This window comes from Sceloporus occidentalis, unplaced genomic scaffold, assembly GCF_023333645.1.
Source record: "Sceloporus occidentalis isolate IW3139 unplaced genomic scaffold, rSceOcc1.0.p SCAF_35, whole genome shotgun sequence".
In the NCBI taxonomy this organism is placed as follows: Eukaryota; Metazoa; Chordata; class Lepidosauria; order Squamata; family Phrynosomatidae; genus Sceloporus; species Sceloporus occidentalis.
In genome coordinates, this window is record NW_028317015.1 from 69,787 (window position 1) to 92,330 (window position 22,544).

Consider the following 22,544-nt stretch of genomic DNA (forward strand, 5'->3'; position numbering starts at 1 on the left):
TCCATGATGCGGTAATTTTTTAGACTAATGCATTCTCCCTGATCTTGTGAAATTAGTGAGGTCAGATGGATTTCAAAACCAATGATGGATGTCCTAAACAAATTTCTATCTTTGTCAGCCTTTTTTTTTATTTTATTTTTTCTTCCTTTCGAATTGTGAGTTTGATCACTTACTTTGCTTAGGGCGCTATCGATGGACTTGGCAGCACCGGCAGCTGCTGTTTTGTTAATGGTGCCTGTTGACTCCTGTACAGTATTCACGTGCATTCGTCTGTCATCGTTAGAAAGACTTGGGTTCTGATGAAATGGGACTGAAGCTGGAGTACAGAATGTTCATTTATTAGGAAAGAAAGGAATTACTTGGAGAATACCTTGGCAGGTCACATGTACTGGCACACGTACTTGATCTTGGGCGGTTTTGCTGAGCCTGCTACGTGCTTTTTTTTTTTTCCCCTCTCTTTCTTCGCTCCGTCTTCAGACGAAGTTGTCTCAGGCTCTCTGTTATGTCTGTTTCTATGGAGAGTGAAGAGAGAAACACACAGCGCCTGCCAGACTTAAGAGCGTAAAAAAAATACAAAGTGCGAAACCTGAAAGAACAAGTAATTTAATGCTCCTGTTGTGCGTAGGGGAAAGGTTTTGCCATAGCGTTTTTTTTCCCCCAATGCCACGATCCAGGCATTTGAATGCCTTCAAATATGAGTTTAAATGCTATAGATTAAAATCTCTGCGGCAACTTCCAGTTCATATACACTAACGACCTATTGCTACAGTAACACGCAATAGAATGGATGCAGCAGCAACGCTTAATCTTTGCATTCGTACCCCAAATGCTGTTCACACTGTATTCTAGAAATGCTGTTGGCTGCCATTTGAACACCTTAAGCACTTCCTTTTAGATTGTAAACTCATTTGAACAGGGCTCTCCTTACACTTTCTTTCTATAAAGCCAGATTATGAAAGGCACTACTTTTGTCCCGATTACGTGTTGTACAGCACAGATTATATGATCACCGAACAGTTGGCTATAATTCGGAAAGAAATAAAAACAATTCCAAGGTGATGTGTAGCCTCTGAAGTCCTTTGTACCTTCATAGCATAATTTCTGCTTTGGGTTCTTTGGCTGAGGTGCCGTACGGCTCCCGCTGCCAGTTAATCTCCACGACAGAGAATTCTGCATGACCGTTTTTTGAATTATGACTCAGGGCTGGAATCAGAAATGTAAAATTTTATTTTTGACTTAAATCATATTTTTTTGGCTTATGATCCGCTTTGTTACTGTGTTTCAGATGTTGAATTTTAAAGACATCCATCTGCACTTGTTTTTTATGGTGCACTCATGTTCCGTTCTGCCATGTTCCGTTCCCGGGAACCTGAAATTTTGCACCAAAGTGTTTTTTAAATAACACATTTTAAGGCATAGAATAGTTGTAGCATATATAATTGAAAAGTAGATTATAATCTTCCCTCTCATGTATATCCATTCTCTTTCAAAAAGGCCATGACTTGGTTAGTTTGTAATTAAATGCTTTTTCCATGGTTGATGTTACTGAGGGTTCCATTTGGCCTTGAAAGGTGATGGATTAGCTGCAAATACAGGGTTCAATACAAGCTCCCATGTTGGAGCCAGATGCGGCTGCAACCCCACATATACATCATTGTTATTATCCAGAACGCTTCCTGAGTCCGCACATTCTAGCCGCCTAATAGACCTCCATAGCTCCCACGTGCCCCCTTGATCATCCCTGCAACTAGACACATAATTGACTCCAAAGAGCTTTTGGATAAAAACCTACACAGCACTGTATTATGGGTCAACTAAAAGAAACATCTGGTGTACCAATGGGTTTTTAAATCGAGATATTAATCACAACCACTAGCACTGTTGTAAGCCTACTTTTATTATGTATATATTTTAAGAAAATGGACTTAGTCTCTCTGCTGTAAAATTGTTTTTCTTTAACCATGTTTGGCTTTCGTCTTTCTGCTGTTCCTTTTCATGAAAGAATACCTACTTCGTGTGTATCTGGTAGTAAACAGCGCGTAACAACCATAATAAAAGTGATCTAAAGGCAGCGTTATTGGAGCTCCTTGAAGATGATGAACCCTTCTGCTAGCAGCAAGGTTGCCGTGCCCTCCCATATGCTTTATAGCCTTCACTGATGTGAGATTTGTAGCATTCTATTTAAAACAAGGCTACGTCGTCATGTATCAAGGTGCACTTGTGCTCCACGAGTGGGCAGTAACTGGAGAGAGAACAAACATTCCCCTTAGTAAACAGAGGCCTCTGCCTGGCAGCCAGAGCGAGACTAGGGTTTATTTTTATTTCTTGGAATTCAGCAGACACAGAATCTCTGTTAAATGTTAATGTTTCAAAAGACGCACAGATCAGCATTCTACAACAGTGGCCAGAGAGGATTATGGGGAACTGAAAATTCAGATTGATTTATAGTGCTTTTCCATTCTTCTTTTTTTACACCTTTCACTCGTACCCTCTGTGTTCTGTTTTACCCCCCCCCCCGTTGTCTGCCCTTCTCTTACTCCCTTTCTGCCTCCTTTCTTCACAAGCTTTGAGAGCCTACTTTTTTTTTGTTACCGAATCAGATATGCGGCGTAAAATTGTACCGACAGGTCAAACAACTGCCAGTTACTCCTTTCACTTTAAAGCAGTGAAAGCATAACTCACAAAAAAAATAACTTTTGTGTTGCTATGGGAAGCCCTTTTTAGGAAATCTCATTTGGGGGAACAAAAGCATATTTTTACCCCTTAAATAGTGCATAATCCCTTTTGAAGCAGATAATCAAAGCAACATATTGCTTGGCCAAAAATAGCTTCCTTATAGCATCCTTGATAACAAAAACTCCCACTGTGTCCGCCATAGATTCATGGTTTCAACTACTTGATTTTCATTTTGGGCTAAGGGTTCACTTCAAACATCATAAGAAGGATTTTCTGCTTTTGTGCTTAAGTTCTCCATATATCACAATCCCCTCTCGTTATTTTGGATTCTACTTTTAGTCATTACTGATTAAGACCAAAGTACTGTTCGTTCGATGTCTTTTTGTTTTGTTTTTCCTTTTTTGTAGTTAGAACTGATGATCCAAAGAACGCATTAAGTAAGCAAAGGAGGCGAATGCATATTACCCAGAGCAGCCGGTCTTCTGAAGTGTAAAAACCTTCTCAGAGAAGCCCGTTGAGGGCAGCTGAGTTTTCCTTGAGTGCCCATTAGGGGAAGTGTCACATGAAAGAAGTCTCGGTGCTAACCACCTCCTGACAAACCTGATCACGAACATTACATTTCTTTGCAGGTCCATTACATTAAGTAAGGTAATGAAGCGGACATGCCTTGCCTTCCTGCTAGTCAGTTGGAAAGCTATTATTTTCCCCATTTATGAAAAGATCAACTGCAGGTATTTTGATGGATTGAGTTGAGTTTTGCTCTTCCACTGGAAAAACTATTAACCTCATCAACCATGCATCAGACCGACATATAGAAATTTATGTGACAAGGCTTTTTGTCCTTTAAAGCTTTGTGAAGCCTAACAGAAGGAAATTGTATTCCTTTGTTTTTATTTTAATGGAAATAGTTTTTAATGTTGATCCAGAACATAACTGAAGCCTTTCATAAGTTTCCAGACTCAATAGTAAGAGTTGACCACCTTGCCGTATCACTTTAGTTATTATATCTTTCTTGTTGCTTTTGTTTTACCCCATTTATCCTCAACTAGTTGTTTTATCTAAGGGCCCTGTTCCTAAATTACGTACTCTAAGCCAGTATAAGTCTTTTGGGAAATTTGTGGAACAAAAGTTGGATTAAAATATCCGCTAATTTATCAAACTTGCATGCTTTCGGCGTGGTACGGGTTTCTAAAAGAACTCATCTGATCACGCAGAGTCTCCCTAGAGTCACTTGGTAGGTTCCCAAGATAATTCTCTGACCAGTATGAACAAGTCTCTAAAACTCCCATAAGCCTCTGCTAGTGACATTCTAACAAAGGGTGGCTACTTTCTTTTCTAGGTTATGACTCTGAAGAATCCTTGATACATTTCGTAGCTAAATATTCTTCGTAGAAAGTGAAATGTAGCCTTTGTGTCCCAATATGTAGCTTGTTTGAAGAATCAAATTGTCTGAGGTATGCAGTTTGTCCCCGTCAAAAAAGAGCAGAGGCAGCTGGCAAAAGAATGCTATAAAAGCAGATTAGGTTATTGACCACAATGTGATGTAGCTTCGGAAGAGGTCATGTTTTCGTAAGATGAGGAATCTTATGTTTAATCAATTGTTTTTAGAGTTTACTAGATAGCAACTTTGGAATTGGCTTCTTCATATATTTTCATACTACAAGCTGGCTTTATAAAAATGTGGACAAATGGTAGCGTGAAATAATTTTGTATTCGGTATATCTTAATTGGGAACTGTGGTTGTGTGTGTGTGTGTGTGTGTGTGTGTGTGTGTATATACCGCCAGACTCATCTGAGGACTTTAACAAACAACCTTGCAATCTCGGGCGGAAGCAAGAGAGAAAACAGTCCGATAAGACGGGAACTGTTTCCTAGACAGCTGATGCCAAGCACATGAATGTTGAAAATATAAAGAATTCAAAGTATCCCCTTTTTCTGCTTTAATGTAATCTGTAACGCTAAATTATTTGGAACAGTGAGGAACAGATATGCAGAAAAACTGCAGTCGAAAATGATCTTGGTAAACCCCCTCCAGACTATTATCGGAATGTTAACGATGTCAGATCTGTTCATGTGTTCAAAAATCCTGGGGAAACAAGGGACAATGGGATGCCCTGTCTGGGCACTGCCAGTGCAAGGAACATGGAGTAACCCTTGTAGGTCCCGATTTCACTAGAACTGCATTAGTATACTTAAGGGTGGAACTAATTTTGCTTTGAAGCATTGCTTAATTTCCAGCTTGTGAAAATGGTTTGCATTTGCCTAGAAAGGATAGTGAAGAAGTAACGGCTTTGATGTACACACTTTTTTTTTCAGTGTATATGTTTTTAGCAAAATTATTTGCTGTCTTCTTGAAATACACAGTGGAAAGACTGCTCTTTAATTCAGTCGTTTATTGAGACTGCTCAATATACAGCCTTTTAATTGGAAACACACCTCACAAAAGTCAACTCATACATGCTACAATGTATGTGTCTGAAGTGTCTCAAGACCTAGAAAGAAATCTTAAGCCATGAAGCCATAAACAAGATCCACACTTCCTTGATGTTCATATTAAGACATTCTCTTTTAATTAACTCGGATTCCTAGTATATAAACCGTCCAAGTGCTGCAACCACAACATCCTGTGTTTCATTCTGCCTCTCTCATCTTGGGCAACATTTCCTTTAATCCTGAATGGAAAAGTTTGCTTGTCGCATATTGATCCTTTTGTGAGGAAGGGCAATGTGCCAGAAATCCATTAACTTGTATACCCCACAACTTTGGCAAGTAATGTCTCTGGAATGTCTGATGTGAAAAAATCCTCATGAGCTTAAAAGAAAAGCAATCGCTTCTACTGAGAATGCTGAACTATAACCGACTCCATCTTCAAAGATTTTTTTCTTGAAATGTCAATAGTGGCAGCTGTTTAATAAAAGCTACCTCTTCCACAGGATGGCGCTCCGCTTGGCACTTTAGTTGCACCCTTTTCTCCTCTCCCCACGTTGTCAGTTGTCTATCTAACCTTGCATTATTTTTGGCTTGTCCAGATCAAAGTCTTATTAGCTGCATCACCCTTTTAAAAAGAGATGGGGGGGAGGTGGTTCTCATGGTATTGCGTTTTGGAAACGCTTCACAAACCCCAGTCCCTGAACCTTTTGAAGAGAGACTCTTTCACCCTGTTTGAATTTTGTGGCATGGCTGAGAAACACACTATGAGAATGAACTGTCCATAACTAATCCTGCTCCGTCGCATTGTAGTGAAAGTGAATTTCCACCACCCATTTATTGTGTCTGGTCACCAACTTGAACAAAGAGTCAAAAAATAAGTGTCCTCCCTCTCTTTTAAAAGGGCCACTGTTTTATTGGTCTTTGTCTAGCCATTTACCTCTGTTTGAACTCTTGTCCAGAAACAGAGGTTGTGGTGACCCTTATGAGCTAGAACATTTCTCTCTTGGCCCTTGCACAACCATGAGGACTCTTGTGAAAGCCGGTGACCTCTCCTCAACCCTCCCTGTCTACACAGAGCTTTGTTGTTCTCTAAGCCTTGATTTTTCTTTCTGTCTTCAGTCTCCGTAGGGAGATTTTTCCCTTCCTGCTTTCCTTGACTACCCACTCTATATCTTTATTACAACATTTATGTTTTTATTATGTGCTCTTCCATTTATTTATTGTTGGGTTCCTTTTTTTTCTTATCCTCACTCATCACAAAATTGTTTTTTTTTTTTTAATTTTTTTTTAAGCTTCTGTTTAACATAGAAGCTATATGTCCTTTTTCATTTTCAGCATTAGTCTTAGTTTGCATTACGTAAAGAAATCTGTAATATGCTACACAAACAACTTGGGCTGTTCTTTTCAGCTCTGTTTTACAGCTATGAGGTGTTCAGCCTTTGTGTGTGTGTGTGTGTATATATATATATATATATATATATATATATATATATATATATATATATATATATATATATTACGCACACACACTCATACACATATAATGCCCTTGACCACCACTCTTCTCTAACTTAGTGCTTCTCTGCCTAATTTTTCCGCACGCCCCTTGCTGAACGTGAGTGGTCTCCACTGTTCCCAAACAGGTGTGGGCCTTGGCCCTCGGCCAGCGGTAGAGCAGAGAGAAGACACATTGTCGCCAAGCGGTTTCACCACACGTGGAGCCTGCCTATTGATAAATCTCTGGCAAGTGGCCAGACACCCAGCTCCCTTCCCTCGCACCCCCAGCAAGGCGTGAGTGTACAGGAGGAAAAAAAAATGGCTAGACAGAAAAATTGATTGTTCATGTAATTTGATTTGACATAAGGCAAAGTGGAAAGAGAGGACAGGGGTAAAGCTACAACCTCGGCGCTGCATTAGCAGAAAGGCATTGATGTGAAAGAATTTATGGCTGCCCTATTTCTTCTCAGGAAGCGTTCTTACACAGTTCTTACCGAAAAGGGGGTCAGAAGAACCTCCAGTAATATCAGGATGAATGGAGACTCTGTAGTCTAGGAGACACTGTGGAGTTATTCAGAAAAATCTCCCATTACCAGCCTACAAAAGATTATGTGGAGATCACACATTCGGGCAAGATACTCGATGTCGGCCGACTTATAATCGGCCCTTATGAAGAGCGTACGAATAAACCAGCTCGACTGAGGCAGAGCAGGATTGTGGGGGTTCGGACAGACACAGAGACGTCTGGTTATAGCCTGCGGAACCCAACAGCATTTTTCTTTTTTATTAATTCAGTTTTAGTATCATTAAGCCAGTGCCTTCTTGGATGCATGAAGATTTCTTGATGCAGAGATTGAAGTCCCATATGGTTTTCATTGACAGAATAATATTTCTATTAATAGGTCGCAGTCTGTGGTCTGCAGAAGTGCGTCTATTCAGCCTGACAGATGGGTATTTTTGCGACTATTAATTAAAGAGACAGTCTAGTGCCCCATACAGTCTCATCGATTTAAAGAAGGAAATTACTCCTATTGACATCAATATCGGCAGACCCCGTTGAAATGTCATGCTAGCCAGCACTAGAGCTCGCCAGTGGCGAGTATCCGAACGCACCCCTGCCAGCTGGGGGTCGGGGAAATTGTAAATGCATAGAGAGTATTCTGATGAAAAATTGGGAAAAATATGAAATTAAAGGTAGCATTCAACTGTCCGGTACACTAAAGTTCAAATAATGGTTGGAGTGTTTTTAAGCAGCGCCCTGCTTGTTTTAGATTTTTGATGCTTGTTTTAGATTTTTTATAGTTCTCTTATTAATTGGTGTAGCTCTAAGAAAAAAAGAAGCGTTGAAAGACTACACATCATGCTCTATTTTATTTTATCAGTATGTCAGAGGTCTTCTGGTGTGAGGGGGTTGGGGTGTCCTGAACCTGCTTTCTTCAAAGTCAGCAGGATTGTGAAACATGTCCTCGTATTTGCCGTTGGGTCTACACAAGAGTATCTCTGGCTTGTAGTTCAAGGTGATAATATGTAAACATACGCTTCATGTTTCCCGTGGAGTTTGCACTTGTTGAAATTATTAGCTGTTGTACTACAAACCCTTTTGGCGATAAACACATTCCAAACCCATGGAGGGAAGCGGCAGAATAGTAGTATTAATACGACTTGCGTTTGACTCAATGCAAACAATAAATCAATGATAATATATTAATAAAATACAAGATTTTATTTTCTTTTACATTTTTTCATGTTTTTTTTTCTTTTTTAAATTGCCCCTTTTCTCTTTTCACTTAAAAGCTGTTGCGTGGTTTATATTACAGAGTTATTTAAACTGACTAACAGCTGGGATATGTCTTCTGCTAGTACAAAATAAATGCAATGCAGACTAAATGTAGGGTAACCGTGTTATATTAAGCCAAAAATTCTATGTTTATAATAGACATTGCGCTGCCGAATTTAGAGTGTTAAAAATTGAACATAATGCAGTTTCTATGCGGATGGGGCATATTACGTACAGCAGCTTCAGCCATTGAAGTCACTGTGATTCTCGTTGCCTTGGAGGTAGAATAACAGTAAACGTTTAAGAGCACTAGTTAGAATGTAACCGGACAGATCCTCCAGTTGTTCCAAGATATTGCTTTATATATCCATGATCTGGACGTGTCTGCTCCAAAGGGGCTTAGCTCCGAGAGTAATCCCCCCCCTCCTTCCCTTCCGCAAGCCTGGGAGCAGACACTAAATATAATTGGTCTTGAAAAGAGAGGCTTAATACAGCAGTCTGACCTGCAAGGACTCAATGATCTGTCTGGGATTGGATCACCACTTCGACCTGGGCAAATCCTTTCATCGCAGTGAAATCTGCTTAACAAATGTGTCCCCCTTGAACCTGAAAATGACATTCCTGAGTGTTAATTGCTGCAATAAAAAGTACACAGGGCTTGCAAACTGATTTTTTTTTTTAAGTGTCAGACATTGAGAATCTATTTAGAAAAGTCCAGATTGAGTCATTCTTTTACTCATCTGAAGGGTGAATGGTTTCATTCTTACAGGGATGAATCGATGAGCCTCACACCCTTTCCTGAAAAGGGTTAACGGCGAACGTAGAGCATTCAGTTTACAGATGCCATTTTCGGGAGAGGTTTTAATGTGATTTAATCTTTGCAAATTTACAATTATTTTAGTATTCCGGAGGTTATATGGATGGGGCGGGAACGTGAGCGTCGCAAGATCCTATGGTTATAACTTTTTTATTGTTTGTTTTAGTGTCTAAAGGGCTTTAGAGACCTGGAAGCTTGGAACAAAATGTCTTAACAAAAGCACTCCATTAAAATTCCTTTATTTTGTACACTCTACATTTCACCATAATCGAGTTGCTTTGCACATAAAGTGTGAGGGTGGCGTATAGAGAAAAAAAATGTGTGTGACTTCCTAATGCAAATTCTCTATCTTTGAATTCTTGTTGCTATACAAATGGTTAAATACTTTTTTCCTGAAATTGACTGGTTAAGTCCTTAGTCTTGGCAGGCGTCTCTGAGACTGCCATTTAAATCTCCCACGAGCCTCGGCTTGCTGTGTGTTTTTTTTAAAAAGCTCCACAGTGTGTGTCTGCGCTTATGCAGTGTGCACCTAAATGCTTCCACCAACCCTGTTAAGACAAGTTCCATCACTCCGAGCACACACAAAAATCAAATCCTTCCATACTGCAGCAGATAATTGCATAGAGACTAGCAGGTAGGCTTTTTTTCTTCGTCTTCTAAACCGTCTTCCCCTGGGTGCAGCATCTCGTACGCCGAACACGTGACGTTCCCGAAGGCAGCCAAAGCCGCTTTAGAAGTCTAAGACCATAATTGGTTGACTGGCTTTGTCCTCAAATCTACATGGAGATTTCCAAAGTCGTGACGCTTGCATAAAGTAATTAAGCGCGGGAGATTTTCCTGTCCCGGTTTGAAAACATGGTTCTGCAAGGGCAACTCCTTCCCACCCAGACATATACCCTCTTCCAAGACAAAATGCGTCAAAGATCTTTTGGACTTTAATTTAATACCAAGTCTTCACCTCTGCTAAAATATCTGGCACCTCCACTCCCCTGCAATGAAATGCTTTTGTAATGAGTGTAAGTCTTCCAGTTCACAGAGCTTTAAATAGGTTTGCGGAATAAGCCACTGCAGTCTTTTACAGTACGGTATGATATGGGGATCCGGCTCGTAAAACAGCCCAATGTTCTGTAAGGTGTTCTACCAACCCCTGCAGGATGAACGTAGCGTATAGAAAGAGTTAACATAATCGGTAAAGACGAGTTATTACCATTGGCTACTTTAAGATATACACTCGGCGCTCTGTGATTCGTTAATATATTGCATTGGGACACTCCAGGCGGTATTAGATAGGAAATTCCTTCTCCAAAAACACTTGAAGGGTTAATATAAAAGGCACATAGGTTAGTCTGTAATTTGTTAATGCTTTCGGGAAAGCACAAGATTATAATGCAGGTTAAACGGTCTTCTCTGGATCCAAATCAATACATTTTAATGTCCATTAGCATTGAAGCCCGGTAAAAGAAAATAGCTTCTCAGCAGTTTGTGTTTGAGGGGAGACATTCTTCTGCGCTGTAGAATGTAATGTGCCTGTTGGTACAGCGCTACAGAATATGACGGTGCTACATAAATCAATACACAGTAATGCTAGTGCGTCCTTGGTTAATGCCGATAGTTTGAGGCATTGGCTATGAGAGTGGTAGCTTTGAAATATCCGAGGGGGTACTTCTAGAATTCTTGTCCTTCAAGCAAAATAATTTCCCTTCGAGTTTACCTGTCGCCTACAAACAAAACACAAGCTGTGTATATACACCTTTGGTGTGTGCTTTTCACCCGGGAAAAATTACTACTTTCTTACAAATTTAGCTATGACTCCTCCTATAAAGACCAACTAGTTCTGGAAAATAGCAGATAACCCTTAACCCGCTAGGCGGAACGATGCAGCATTTATGGAGCAGGTTCCATCTAGGATTTGCTGTGGCAACGCACAAGTTATAATGCTCTTGGTTCTGTTTATTGTGATAATATAAATTCTAGCAGCGAATCAGGAGAGTTTTTCAGCTTAACCGATGTAACTCAATGGTTTATGTGCCAATTACAGTCTAGCCGCTGCCATGCACATCCTTTTTGTAGCCCGTTAGTAGGTGGTCTCTCTGACACATTGTGATTAGCGGTGATTCAACTATAACAACGAGGATCAGATCGTCTGCATTTTACTGGGCTTACTCAGAGACCGTTATTTCCTTCCTTTTATAAAAAAAAAATCTATTCTGGCAAGAACAGAACTGTAATTTACTCCTACTCGTTAATAACAAAAAGAAAAAAAATACTGTTGGAGGTTCTAGAAACAGCTGTGGACAGTCCCATTTTCTTTTGTTTTTAATGTGGTGATGACCAAAGAGATAGTCATTGTCAGACTGGTTCACAGTCGAGTCCAGGTTTTGGTGGAATGTTTAGTTCCTGTTTCTTGAATGCGTAACCCTTTACAAAGCCTCCTTTTCTGCTATGTTTCACCACCTATTAAATATATATGTTTGTACGTAAAATGTGTTTTTTTCCCCCCTAATTACAAAACAGATAATCTAGAACGATGATCCATTTTAAGAGCTTGTAGTATAGCTCGCCATCTGCGAAGATGTTGCAAATGCTTTAGTAAAGAATTCTGGTCAGAACTTTTTGTAGCCCACCATGTATACATAGCTCCATTAACCATTTGACCTTATTACCAGAAGACCTTATCGCTAATCCCAATTTGCCTCGATCTTACAAACAATGAAATACAGAGGTTCCAGACCAGGATGAAACGTTAAAAAAAATAAAATAAATAAAAAATAAAATAAATAAGTCTATTGTTTTCCTTCTCATGCACACTTCAGACACAGAGTGGTTCTGAATACACATACTCCCTCTCGAAGTTTAGTGGAGAAGTCTGTTTTGTCTAGTACAATGGTATCCAGACACCGCTTCCCTGGAAGCAGCTGCATGCCGTTATGTCCTCTGCCGAGAGGACGTGATTGTGGCAAGTTGCTCTTTTTCTGTGAAACTTATCACCGACTAAACCAACACTGACCCCCTTCACAGCCCAAATAAAAACCGCTATGTATTTTATATTACAAAAAGAGCAAATATGATTATATGCCTATAATTTGTAAAACACCAGATAGTTCCTTAGCGAGCTTCTAATTGTCTGCCGCTTCTTTCAATATTTGATATGTTTGTCTAAGTATATGTATTTATCTTTTGAGGTTTTCTTTAAACAAAATACATAAGCCTATCAGACCGGCGCCTGGCATTGTGGTTTTGCTTTCGGTGAGAACCTCTTAGTGTTCGACTGCTCACAAGAGATTGCACTGAAACAGGAAGGCCTCACCCTGAATGACTGCTTCAGAAAGAAACTTTGGATTCCTTTGCGTAAGCCATCTGCAGAGAGAAAGAGAGAGAAGCCAGAATGACTTATATGCTGAAGCTTGTGTTCCTCTATCACCTTTAAAGGCCATTAATAGCTAGGAATAGATGTGTATCTCCAATGACAATTCACGTACTGTGAGACGACTGCATGGCATGATTGCCGTAGGGCTCTTAAATCTGGATTTGTAGACCTTAATCTGTTTTATGGTGATTTTTGCTTAAACACGGGTGCAATGGGTTATACAACTCTAATGCCAGCTGTGTCCAATTTGATGTGGCCAGCTTGTTAGCTGGTTATCTGTCCTGCGTACCCGTGCCTAGTGTAAATCGCAGACTATGGGGGTTGTTAACATTTCAAGGAAATGGGTAGTTTTGCTGATTAATGCTGTTTTAGTTTTTTTCTTTCTTACCCACAAGTCGACGTTATGGAAGTTTAATAATAGGTTTGCTTGGAAAGGGAATAGCTACCGCTGAGGATGTAAGGATTTCCACCTCAAGGTCACTGGTTCAAATCTGGTTTTGTCCGATTGTGTCTCCCAACTTGCTATTATCTACCGATCTGATATAATTATGGCTTGGGGGTGGAGTAGCCGCGTCGTCTTGTAAACTTGTTTGACTCGAGACGATATATTGCATTTTTTTTTTTTCTTTCCATCTTGGAGGAAATATCCACGGGTTGCAGCAATCATCTTGTATAGACTTGCGTCTTATGAGCTTGCCTAAGCATGTGCTACACTTCACAAGTATTTTCAGGAAGCAGACTTCTTATTTCATGGGCTCCAGACTGCGGTCGAATTTCTGGTAGTGTTTACTCTTTCATATTTTGTCTAGCCAATAGATAAAAAGGTTTGTGTTGTACACGAGGGAAGGCAACGTGTCTTAGCATCTACTGATTCCGTATTTACTTCCGATCTGGTTATTTTACATTAAGATAGTATAGCTGTACTAAATCTTAACTAGCCGGGAAGAAATAGCTTGGTCTGTAAAATTTACTTTTGGGTTCTTCAACGAATCGTCAAAGGTCTCTGTGGTCCAGTCCATGGTCTGTCTTCAGGCTGTCGATGACATAAAGAGAGGTGTCATGGAGGTTCATTGCACCTGCTTTTAAGAAAACCCCTCCAGCTTTCTTCGCTTCCCCGTGTCGTAGGGGAAAACTACTCTTGCCAAGAGGTATTTTCTATGCTTTAGGGTGATTTACAGCCCAAGCGTCAAACCACTTGTGGAAAAGTCAAAGCTGGATTTGGCAACTTACCCAGAATCCAGTGCAGCTGTGGCAGAGTGAAGTCATCTGCATAACAACCATTACAAATAAAAACACAGTCTGCTCTGTTCACGTATGGTGTTCCTCAACTGATTCACGCCACATAAAATATTCCTTCTATGTCCAGGCGGGGCTGATGTTTGTGACTGCTCGTAATTCTCTCAGTGCTAAAGCCTTGCGTGCGTCTTGCCATATTTATAATTATTCCACCGTGCCATTCACGTCCTATTAATATATTTGTTTTATAAGGTGTTCACAGTTGTTGGGCATTGCCATAAATTAATAATCATTTTTTTACATTTTTTTTATGTTATACTATATGATTTATTTGTTTTGGTGCTAGGGTATAGGTGCAAAGGTCTTGGTGTAGTTGCTAAGCATACAATGATCCGAAATGGTAAAAAAAATATTGAACGTTTAATAACTGTGACATATTTTTGTTTTAGATTTCTTCTGAACTTGTTGCTAAGAAGACCAAAGTCGAAGACACCATCCACTCCCCAAGCTCCGCCGAAAAGGATAAGCCATCCAATTGGTTACGGAACCTGTCCAGTTCTAACAAGGTAAGAGTTCACCTGTGTTCACGAAGGTCATTAGTGCCACTATATATTTGTTTTGGCTACCATGGAAACAAGAATTGCCATATGTGCCTGTGTCCATTTCAGTCTGGAAAGTGTCTTTCTTGCACTGCTGAAGTGTTTTGGCACACGCGTCGATGAGGTAAGTGGTTCTCCAGTGCCTCAGAGACTCCGGAAACGCCAGCATCCCCCATTGCAGAAAGTCAGCAAGGCCTAGTCTGCAAACAATGTCTTATTGGCAAGCAAAAAACCAAACATGGGGTTGACACCTAATTCAGAACCGTGAAAGTTGCTAAGCGATCAGGACCAACACGGCAACCTAACGAGGGGCTTGCGACACAGACGGCTTATTAAAATGTGCATGAGTTCTACCCAAAAAACGAGACACGGGCTGTATTAAGTGTCTCCAGGCCAGGTGCGCAGCACAGGTGAACCAGCCGACAAAGAAGACATTGACAGTGATTCTCTGCTATTACATCATAACCTCTGGTTAGACGACTTATTGCTTCTGCGGCAGAGCTGTAAATTTGTATTTTTGCTTTACTCTGACTAATTGAGTGTTTTCGGGTGCAGAAATACATGGATTTTATGTTGGGCTTTTTTGCTTATAATTTCATATAGTTTAACACTGTTGTTTATATCAGGGACATCCAAAGGTCGCTCCCTTCGCTTATAGCAAAAGTTACCTGCCGGCCCCGTAGAAGCTGCAATGCACCAAAGGAGCACGGTCCTGAATCATTTATGTGCTAAATGTTCTAGATTTGGATGTCATATCTAGAACAAACACGTTTGCTAGAACACGCATGATGCTGACCAGCACATGTAAAATGCTGCATGATCAACTCACAGAAGGTGATCATTATATCCCACGTACTGCTGGGGGCAGCATTTTACACGTGCAGATCAGCATCATATCAAATGGATATTCGCGTGTAATCTAAAGGAGGCAAAGCGTTAATGTTACACAGATACTGTAACTTTTAGTAGTACATTTTTGTATCTTATATGTTGTGTTACTGCCAGTTTTTTAATATTTGCCTTTATTTTCTCTTGATTTCAGAATACTGGATATGCCCACTCACGCCAGCGTCTTTCTGCGTTCCGGCCCTGGTCCCCCGCCATTTCAGCAAGCGAGAAGGAGATCTCTGCCCATCTGCCAGCTCTTATAAGAGACGGGTAAGGATGTCTTGCGTAGTTATTCCTCCCTCTGCGCTGCGCTCTAATTCGTAGTAGTGCGGGTTCGTGAGATCGGAGGAGCTGTATCTGAGAGTGCCTGCTGGCATTCTCTGTGTGTAATGGGTTGAAAAGTTTCTCTTTTGTAAATTTGGACACTTTCCATATTTCTGACTTCAGATTCTACAATTACAAAAGCTTTGAGAACCTGGTGGCCCCCAATGTGGCCCTGGCACCCCCTGCCCAACAGAAAGTGATCACAAGCCCACCGTGTGCCCCACCTGTGCCAAGAAGCCCCGCTCAGTCCAGGAAAAGGAGGCCAACAGCAGAATTAACTCCAGTAATCGATGCACCAGCCCCTCCTGCCCCAGTCAGGGAGGAGGAGAAGGAGTCGGAAACAGAAATAGAGGTTGAAAGCCGAGAGGAATGTAAGTGTGAGTTGACTTTTTTTTTTATTATTTCATTTATACTTTCTCTCTCTGCACCATTTCTGTTTCGTTCCACTCATCATGGAGTGTACAGGCATGTTTTCTTAAATAAATAAATAAAAAATTGCCTGTAAATGATATGTTTTTTGTGGATAAGGGGGTGGGTGGTGAAATAAAAATCACAGATCAAAGATTAAATGGATTATGTTTACGACTCGGGTTCCAGTAGCTAATCCAGGCTGGTCCCCCCCCCCCCCGATGCCCTGGGTATCACCTTGCCTGGACCGATGAATCACTGGGTCACCCATAGGTCGTCTTCATGCATAGTATAATATGTTGTGCTTTGATACTTTGGTGTACTATGCAGCAAAGACTGGCAAGCATTTTATTTACAGATAACCAAAGGCATGGTATTTTGTTATCTGTATCATATAATTAACAAAATCAAAAAAGTAATGCCATTTTCCTGAAAGTATCACATTACTAAAATTCTTTAATTTTTTTTACGGAAGGAGAAATGGCTTTGTTTGTAAATTTTGGGAGACATTTGTTAAAAAGAGTAATTTATTTTCCTGAAATTATGTTTGAGTTTTTCTACTAATGTATTAGTTAGTCCTATGTGTGTGCGCATGCAACCCCCCCCACCTTGCTACAAAAATAGCCTTTTGTGTAGCCGAACGAAATTGGCCCATTTACTGTTCTTCGCAAAATTTTAGGATGTAAGGTTCAGATTGTCATTGACTGTATAGTGTAAGATCGTGTTGTATGAAGGTGCTAGCAGTTATTAATTAGTATTTTGTTGTGTCTTGTAATAGTAAATCACATTGGAAATACTTGAACCATTCATCAGCAATAATCTACCATAAAGCTTCTGTGAGAGTGAGGATCTATGGAGAATTGCTTGTAACTGTCTTATTCTTTTTCCCTGCTCCCCTACAGTTACCTCCTCGCTATCTTCACTCTCCTCTCCCTCCTTCACGTCTTCGAGTTCTGCGAAGGATCTGAGCTCCCCGGGCATGCTCGCACCTACGGTGATCAGCACTTCCTACGAAGTGGTATCGCACAGCGATGCTCATAGCAGTGGACTGGAGGCAGAGTTGGAGCACCTAAGACAAGCTCTGGACAGCGGCCTGGACTCCAAGGAAGCCAAAGAGAAGTTCCTTCACGAAGTGGTTAAAATGAGAGTAAAACAAGAAGAGAAACTTAATGCTGCATTGCAAGCCAAGCGAAGCCTTCAGCAGGTAACATAGCGTGCAAACCCTCATCATGTATCCACTTGTTTAGAACTGCTGTTTGGTGCCAATATGCATTTACTAAGAGATACAATTTATGTATGCACAGTTGGTGCATGTACTTAGTGCTTTACAATTTGGGGGTAATTACAGTAATTGCAGTAGATACCAGAGGAATTTTTATTGTAGGTATATATGGCACGTTTTAGGCTCCCTAGTGCTTTAGAGTTTACAATCTACATAAGATAAGAACCCATCATCACTTGTACAGAAGAATTCCTTTAATTATCTATTGATTTTGGAAAGAGTCATTGGAACAAGAATACCAAGGCAAACTTTCTCAGGTTCTATATTCAGTTTTGTCCATACGGAGATGTTGGCGTGGGGGTATTGCAGAAAGAAAAGCAGGTTGTAGTAGAAGTGTGTGATTCACCTGACTAACGTTATTATATGATGTCATTTATGCAGTCACAAATGATGTCTGTGGGAGTCGAGCTGACAGCCCCCTTCCCACTTTAGAGCTGCCCCTTCTGCACCCTATGTTGGTAACGCAAAAGGAAATAGAGATTTTGCTGCAGCTGTGATATGATAATCGTATTCCAGACAGGAGACAGAATTGCTCCTTGCAGCCTACAAAATGAATCATGGCAGCTTCCTTCCCTACAGTCCCGTGTTTCTAATTCTGGTTAAGAGAAAGTCACTGCTGCAGCACGGCTAACAATGGTTTGGCTGGGAAGTAAGATTATTGCAAGGAAAAGGATTTCCCATGATCTAGCCACAGGGTGTTACTTAACAGAAATATGTTGTTGTGCATGTTGGTATCAGATAGAGAGGAAGTCTCACTTCTGGTCTGTTTCCCCCTCCATTTTATCCTGCAAATCCTTTAAAAGCGAGATGTACAAGTAATCTGCAAACTTGTCGTTAAAATGTATGCATTGGTCAATCCGCGCTAACCTTTGTTTGCTTGTATTCAGTGTTACCGAATACAATTTAAAAATGTTTGTCATGTGATATGAGGTTTAAGTTACTCATATAAAACGTTTTTTTTATAATCAGAATTTCTGCTGCCGTTACAACAGGGAACTTGCTTTCAGAGGCTGCATTCAAGCAGCTAATTATTATTATTATTATTACTCCATTTATTACGCACCTAGCAGATTTATTAACCACATCCAATATCTCCTTTTCTCTCTCAGGAGCTGGAGTTTCTTCGCGTTGCTAAGAAAGAGAAGCTCAGAGAAGCGACAGAAGCCAAGCGCAACTTAAGGAAGGAAATTGAACGTCTGAGAGCAGAGAATGAGAAGAAAATGAAGGAGGCAAATGAATCGCGGTTACGTCTGAAGAGAGAATTGGAGCAAGCGAGACAGGCCAGGGTGTGCGACAAAGGATGTGAAGCCGGAAGGATACGGGTCAAATACTCTGCACAGGTAAGAATTATTATCTCCGCTTTCCCTTGTTACATTCAAGTGGGGTTTTTTTTTTTGTTTTTTTTTATGGGTTGATGTTCAACTCATGTAGAACGACAACTCCCACTATCCCCCAGCACCACAGATTTTTTTGATATCTAGTTTTTAAACAGATTGTAACGAGCACGGCCCTCTGATGGAAGTGATAAAACAGCTTGCCTTTTCTTTGAAAATATTCACTCAGTAACGGGAAGGGGAGTGGAGCGACTGATGTGAGACGCGCCACACCAGGCGACCAGAAACAGGAAATGATGTGGACTTCCTCCCCAGCTTCAGGCTGATAAGAGGTTTCCAGACTAAACATTACCACAGTGAGAACTGCTATGGGTGTTACCTGCAGCTCACTTCCACATCAGACCATTTGCCAAGTTGCAGCTGGTCTCTGATCAAGAAACTTGGTTTATCACGATAGATTTTTTACATTTATTATGCAGTTAGGTTGGGATTTTCAGGCTTGTCTACATCCCTTTCGTGGAACCGCTTCAGTATACGCTTGTATTGTCGTCTTCTCACACGGTTGCTTCGCTCATCCTTTTTTTTTTCCAAGATTCCTCTGCTTGAAAGCAACGTTTTATGTTTGGGGGTTCCTATCCTGGTATAAAGGGGGCTAGATGTGCTGCCTCGCCCCTATTTCTGATTAAAATAAATGGAAAGCAAATATTTAAATGTTATTCTTTGCTTTCTTGCCCTACGGAGTAATTATCAATAGTGGGGGCAGCCAGCGTTCTCCGTCAGGGTCATGCTTAGGCCACATTGCCCACTACGTTCCTGAAGAAATGGCAGAAGAGCAGAGATAAGTGCTCTGTATTTATCCTGGTGCGAGGTCTACAGTTTAGCTTCCTTTCATCGTGCAATTATGCAATTAAACTAGCTAGCTGCTTTGTGCTAATTCTATCCTCGATTCAATTATGAAAATAGCCTTTCTAAGGCCACGTTTCCAAGTTTTGCCGTGCTATTGTTTGTAGAGTCTCAATTACATCTTATGGTCACTGTTTGTCTTTGCAGGCACGTTGTAGTTTAGTTTGTTAGAGGGGTTTTTTTGGTTAAGAAAATACTTCCAAGTGATATGACAAAAGAACAGATTCAGGAAACAGTAGGTATTAACATGCCTACAGAGCAAGGGGATACTATTCACCAGTTGAGGTGTTGTTTTTTTAACGGTGCTGCTAAGAAACAATTTTTTTTTTTTTTTTATTCTTTAAATTCCAGATAGAAGACTTGCAGACGAAACTTCATCACGCAGAGAATGACAGAGAACAGTTGCGAGCGGATTTAGCTCACGAGAGAGACGCGAGAGAACATTTGGAAAAAGTGGTTAAGGATCTCCAGGAACAACTCTGGACCAAACCAAGCAGCCTTCCCAGCAGTGAACACACAAGAAAAGATGTAGAGAACTAAAGCAAAAACATATATATATATATACATATATATATATATATATATATATATATATATATATATATATATATATATATATATATATATATATATATATATATATATATATATACAGAATCATAAATACCTTATCTACTCATATACAGAATTCTACGTATATGCACAGGAAGGCGAGGAGAGTGAGCGATGTATGCATGAATTTGTGCATGTGTGAGTGTGTGGAGTGTGTGCTCAAGGCACACACAAATATGAACTTTCTTACTAGTTGGAGAGAAAATGTTCCTCTATACAACAGAAGCACTGAACTCTTTTGAACCTTCACAGCACAACATCTTACTGTGCCTCAGAGTGTTTATAATCAGAGTCCTTTTTTGGCTCTCGTGATATATATATATATATTATTTTTGTTTTGTTTTTTCCACCCCAAAAAGTCAACTACAAAAAAGACGAAGACATATAAAAGAAGCAAGCATGTGTGGCCCTTTTACAAAGTTCATAGGCTTGCTCAGAACACTTTGGGATTTACATTTTCTTATAAGCTATTTAATATAAAGAAATATATTAAAACGAAGAGGACATTCTAAAGACTTGGTATTGAAAAGAGAAAAAAAAAATATGAAAAAAATGAAAACAAACCTATCAGACAATAACCTTTTTGTATAATGGACCTGCAAACCTTGATGCACAATTTTAACTAACTTGTTACAGGCTTTTTATTTTTTGTTTTTGGGCGAGTTCTTAAAGAAACCCCTTTCTACTCTTCAACCCGATTCTCTATGCCATTCATGTCGACCGTGCAATGAATGTGTAGCAAGCCATCCACAGGGAACCCTATGAACAGACTCTCTCCAAACGACTTCCTTATCAGATTATATTCATGTTTTATATATATATATATATATATATATATATATATATATATATAATCTATAAATATATTTTTTAATATTTTTAAAAAATGTTATGCTACACAGTTTGTTCATGCGCATGTAGAAGAAGGCAAAAGATAAACCGAATTCTGTAACGTAAACTGATTACAATAAATATATATATATATATATATATATATATATATATATATATATATATATATATATGAATGGAACTTCTTGGCCATCTTGACCAGTGTTTCAAAATCCCGCCATATTGGAAAGGCCTGCAGTGAATAGGATGCATCTGAGACTCTTCACCCATCATCCATAATCACAAAGGGAAAGGAACAAAGAACTGTTGGACTGTCAATGTTTTATCAAAAGAATGAAATTAGTATTTGAAAACCTTGTGTAATCATTTGTTTTCTGGATGACGCTTATGTTTTGTTACAACTTTTTTTTTTTTTTTTTTCCCCCCTCTATACAGTATTTAACCTTCAAATTCACCTCAGTGCTTGGGTGCTTTCAGATACCCAGCAGCACAATAGTATATTGTCGTATATTAGGGAATGCAGATACTCTTTTGCTGCTGTTAACAAAGGAACATTGTTTTCTTTTCCAACAAAAGGAAAACATTGTTTGTTTTTTTCTAGAATCACAAACTGCTATAATTTTAAGATAAATGCTTCACTATAAATGTGAATTTGATTAATACACATGGTAGGTATATAGCTCGTTAATTTAGAACACAAATGTAACACTGATAATTTAGGTTTAGTGTAAACTCTAAAAATCTAGATCTAAATTTTATGTTGACTTGGGAGCATACGTAAGAGCCATACTTTTGGAAGTCTGATGTTCCATTGATGCCTGGTATTATTAGTGAAGTATTACTTAATACATCTGTGTTGTTTTGTAGACCTGGGCTTGGATATCGTTCGTATCATGTGATGCCTTAACCTTAAATTATAGCAGTTTTGGTTTCCTAAAGAAGGAAGTATTGGGGTCAGTCCAATTGTCATTTACGTTTGAGCATCGTTTGATGAAGGCGTTGGTCAAAGAGCTGATATGCTACCCTTTTTTTTTATATGGTGTTAAAGTATGAAAGATATTCACTCTGGTGTTTGAAACGGTCCAGAAGGGTGATTTGGTAAGTGAATGTATTGGATATGTGATCGAGTAGGTCATAGATAGTCCCCCACAGTTTGATTATAACCAGAAAACCAAGACATTTCTTTAACACAACATCTGTTCAAACAGATCACAAATAACCCGGACCTTGCAATTCCCACCGCGATAGCCATTGTTGCGAATTCTAAAGTAATTTTTGGTCTCTTAACCCAAAGTTCTGTTACTGATTCACCTATTGGTATCCCCCTTATAATGCTTTTCCTATATACATCTGATTTTTATGTTCTTAATTCTTCTCTTTCGTGGGTCCTCATGCTCCTCCTAACAGCCATTGCTTAATCTCCAAAAAATGGGCTATCATTTTATGTATGCACAGGAAATACTTTTGCAAGGTTTAGCAACTCTATTTAATCTATCTAATCAGTAAAAGAAGTCTCGTTCACAACGTTATCTTTACCTGTTT

General features: G+C 39.6%; 1 protein-coding gene across 3 annotated transcripts in view; it reads left to right on the forward strand.

Annotated features, from left to right (window-relative positions):
* LOC149297935 (ski oncogene) overlaps positions 1–20,078 on the forward strand; it is a 53,654-nt gene extending 33,576 nt beyond the window's left edge. The window contains exons 3-8 of one of the 3 annotated variants that reach the window (XM_089487958.1): positions 14,274–14,366; positions 15,442–15,557; positions 15,735–15,982; positions 16,922–17,223; positions 18,411–18,641; positions 19,890–20,078. In XM_089487958.1, coding sequence (XP_089344084.1) covers positions 14,274–14,366; positions 15,442–15,557; positions 15,735–15,982; positions 16,922–17,223; positions 18,411–18,641; positions 19,890–20,078 — 1,179 coding nt within the window. Of the gene's footprint in view, positions 1–14,249; positions 14,367–15,441; positions 15,558–15,734; positions 15,989–16,921; positions 17,224–18,410; positions 18,642–19,889 lie in introns of all 3 variants that reach the window. The other 2 variants (XM_089487957.1, XM_089487960.1) reach the window with 2 other exon arrangements.
* The last annotated feature ends 2,466 nt before the right edge of the window (positions 20,079–22,544 follow it).